A 3,371-nucleotide genomic window follows, 5' to 3' on the forward strand; every position below is an offset into this window, starting at 1 on the left:
AGTCTAAAATTCATTGTTTTAGTTTTACTTTACATATTTTAAGGTCGGGAAGAAGGGACACCAATCTAATATCTCCCATTTACAGGAGAAGTGACGAATAAAGAGAGCTTGTGTACATTTAACGCACGCGGCAGCCTTTTTGAAGCGTGCATGTATGTTTTTCCAGCAGTAAGTATACAAGCAATCAACTGGGGATCAACACCCTCTGCTCCTTGCCATTTTTTAGGAACCTACGTTTAAAGGCTGGAAGAAGACGCCCTAAAAGCAAAAACTATGTAGGGGTCTCATTTTGCATGTGCGGTAAAGATCAAAACACAGAGATTAAATGGCTTCACCAACGGCGACAACTACATGTAGTAACCCCCCTCCTCTTGCACAAATAATTTCCCACCCCCAAGCAACAACATTTTGGATCGGTCCCTAATTTGCACGTTTCATTTGAACCACGAATGCAAGATACTAGACCAGTTTCGTGCAAAAGCCGTACCCATAGTGGTCCCAGGTTCGAGGTTAGTCAACAACGTTGCCTGAGATTTTGCCAGATCTTGAGTCGGGGGAGGGGCCATATGGATTTTTTTTTAATTAAAAAATATACCCATTGTTTCATCCATACAAGTATCCTCATCGCCTTCATAAAGACGGTTGTTTTATTCCTAAAAGAAAATTAAAAATCAAAACAAATTGAAATGCGTCTTAGGATGAGAGAACTTGCCCCTCCTCCACAATATCCGCCACCGAACTACACCAGCTCTACCAGCCATGACTTGTCGCGCGGTCCAGGCGGCAGACGCGTACAGGCCCCCAGCTGCACAAGGAAAGGGCGCCGGAGCAAGGCTCCTTTGGTCAGAAGTGCACATCGCTGATTCACGAACGACTGGACAATAAAACGCAAGCGTTGCAGTCGCATCGCCAACAAAAAAATGAGCACTCCTGATTAACATGGCTCTTTTCAACCAATGAAGGGTGCTTCTGCTGAAGGCGGATAGCCTCAGCACTGTAACCTAGTTCCCGTTCCCTTACTTGTAAATACAATGAAAGGCAGTCAAAACTGCTGCCATTTTATGAAAAAAAAAACACTAAATGCAGGCTGTTCTTTTGTCCACCTAAAAGCGACGAGCACTTAAACGTATGGGCAGGGACACATTTTGATGGAAACATACACAGCTCCAACCTCTCGATTTCTTGGAGTCAAACTTCTCATCTGCGAAATTTCTTTTCTTGACAATATATCTCCCAAATGTTTTTCAAATAATGGGAACGCGCGCGTATAATCGCCTAAAAACATTTTTGTTCCCTTTAATGAGTAACACAGAGCCTTGGGATTTATCGGTAAACACAGAACCTTGGAATTTATCGGTAAAATTTCAATTGTGGAGTCATACTTATGATATCAGGACCACACGATATATCAGAATATCTGCATGCAGAAAAAATACCCTCTGTTTATATGTAGTTCATTTTACTAATTACAAACATTTACCGGCATTTTGATACATAGATCATCAGTGAAGTTTCACTGCTCTGTACAGACCCATGATGCTAAATCGAAAATACTTCGAATTTTACATCTCAGATTAATACCATGCTGCTATTATAAGGCCAGATTTATAACATTTGAAAGGGTCTAATCCTTTTGCTATATTCCATAGGCGTTTAATTGTAGATAATTGGATTTTAAAATGAACAGGTAAAAAACCAGCAAGCGTTCGAAGTTAAGAGCAGCGTAATTTAAGTGCACTGTATTTACTTCACGGATACACATTTTTGATCTTCGGTACTTTAGACATAACCGGGTAAAACTCAAAAATGTACATTTTGCTCTGTTGAACTGATTTTTAAAAGGAGTTCACTGAAAGAGAATGTTGAGCCGGTTGCAGGATTGTTTGTATCGCTCCCCATCCTCACTTCCTCCAAGACAAGACGGATTTCAGCCAGTCGGATGGTTCGGGTATCTGGGAGTAGCGGCAACGAAGGATGCTCCGAAGCACCCCTTTGAATTGAGGATGGTTGACTGTGTATATAATGGGGTTCACGCAGCTGTTAAAGATGGCGATAGCTGCTCCGTAGAGAGTGAATTTACGACTTGATGGCACGGCTATAGCTAGGAAAAAAGGCGAAACCAAGAGGACAAAGACGCAAAAGACCATGAAGAGATTCCTAGTGATCGCCAGCTGCTGACGGCTGATTGCGCGCCGGTTGCTTTTGGCAATGTCTGTGGTAGGACATCTCGATGATTCGGTCTCAATGGTAAAACTGACGGTCGACTCTGCAACCGCTGCCGCGTCACCTTGAGCCGGGCTGGCGTACTGATTGAGTCTCCTCTTCCGCTTCCTGAAGTGACGTTTGAGATGGATGTAAAGTGCCAAGTAGGAACCGACGATGATAAGCAAGGGGATTGGGTACATGCCAAGAGATTGAGCCAGGTTGTACTCTGCGGCACGGGGGTGTCCATCTTTATCTAAGCACGAGTAGTCCTGAGCATCGTAGCCCAAATCGCCGATGCCTAGAATTGGCGGCAAGAAGGAAACAACTGCTGGAATGACCCAGGTCATAGCGATGATGGAGGAGACTTTACCCGGCGAGTACCAACGGCTGTACGTTGCGGTGGTCTGGGTGATAAGTACGAAGCGATTGAACGCTATGGCCGCCAGTGAGTAAAGGCTTGTCCCATAACCGGTGGAAAGTTGCATAGCGGCGATTTTACACGGGACCTCGCTGGCTAACGGCCATGCACCGCGGCTGAGTAAGGCCACAGCCTGCCACGGACAGGACAGGCTGGTCCAGAAATCGGCCACGCTGAGGTTGACCACGAAAGCGTTGGTCACGGTGCGGAGCTTCTTGGATAGGATGACCGACAAGATCACGAGGCTGTTCCCCACCACTCCCAGGATGGCAACAATGATCCAGCAACAGCTGAAGCCAATGCGGGCCTGGTAGGGGTACAGCGACGGGCTTGCAGTCGCCGGTTCTTCAGTGGAAATAATATCAACGATCGAAGATGTCTCATTTACGCTTGCCACAGCCATAGCTGAAATGACTTCAGAGGAGTGAGATTCAATCTGAACAATATGCTACTGCAGTACCGATATTTGTATTTATAACAAACCCATGCACCGTGAGAGGAGGAAAGGAATTTATGATTATTTGCTTTATGCTCAGCCAACAGATCAGCTTGATGATGTTGTGGGCATGCCAGTGTATTAAAATGAGACGTCAACGTGTTATAAAGAGGCCGTTTAGAAACGCTAAGGGAGTAAATCCCGGGGGACGGAGGTATATTCCCCACGCACGCACACACTACTTTTTTAGGTGGGGGTGGGCTATTGAATCATTCCCCACCCGCTTTTTAAAATTAAAGCGAATTGTGAAGA

At 45.2% G+C, this 3,371-nt stretch overlaps 1 protein-coding gene across 1 annotated transcript; it reads right to left on the reverse strand.

Moving 5' to 3' along the window:
• Window positions 1-294: 294 nt before the first annotated feature.
• On the reverse strand, window positions 295-3,026 carry LOC110984776 (protein trapped in endoderm-1-like). Its single transcript, XM_022245262.2, has one exon. The coding sequence runs from the start codon at window positions 3,024-3,026 to the stop codon at window positions 1,902-1,904; it is 1,125 nt and encodes a 374-aa protein (XP_022100954.2). The 3' UTR covers window positions 295-1,901.
• Window positions 3,027-3,371: the final 345 nt, after the last annotated feature.

This window comes from Acanthaster planci, linkage group LG06, assembly GCF_054643075.1.
Source record: "Acanthaster planci isolate LZ-2023a linkage group LG06, COTS_SCS, whole genome shotgun sequence".
In the NCBI taxonomy this organism is placed as follows: domain Eukaryota; kingdom Metazoa; phylum Echinodermata; class Asteroidea; order Valvatida; family Acanthasteridae; genus Acanthaster; species Acanthaster planci.

Bases quoted from the DNA above. Each gene is read 5' to 3' on its own strand.
- LOC110984776 (XM_022245262.2), bottom strand. From the start codon at position 3,026: ATGGCTGTGGCAAGCGTAAATGAGACATCTTCGATCGTTGATATTATT.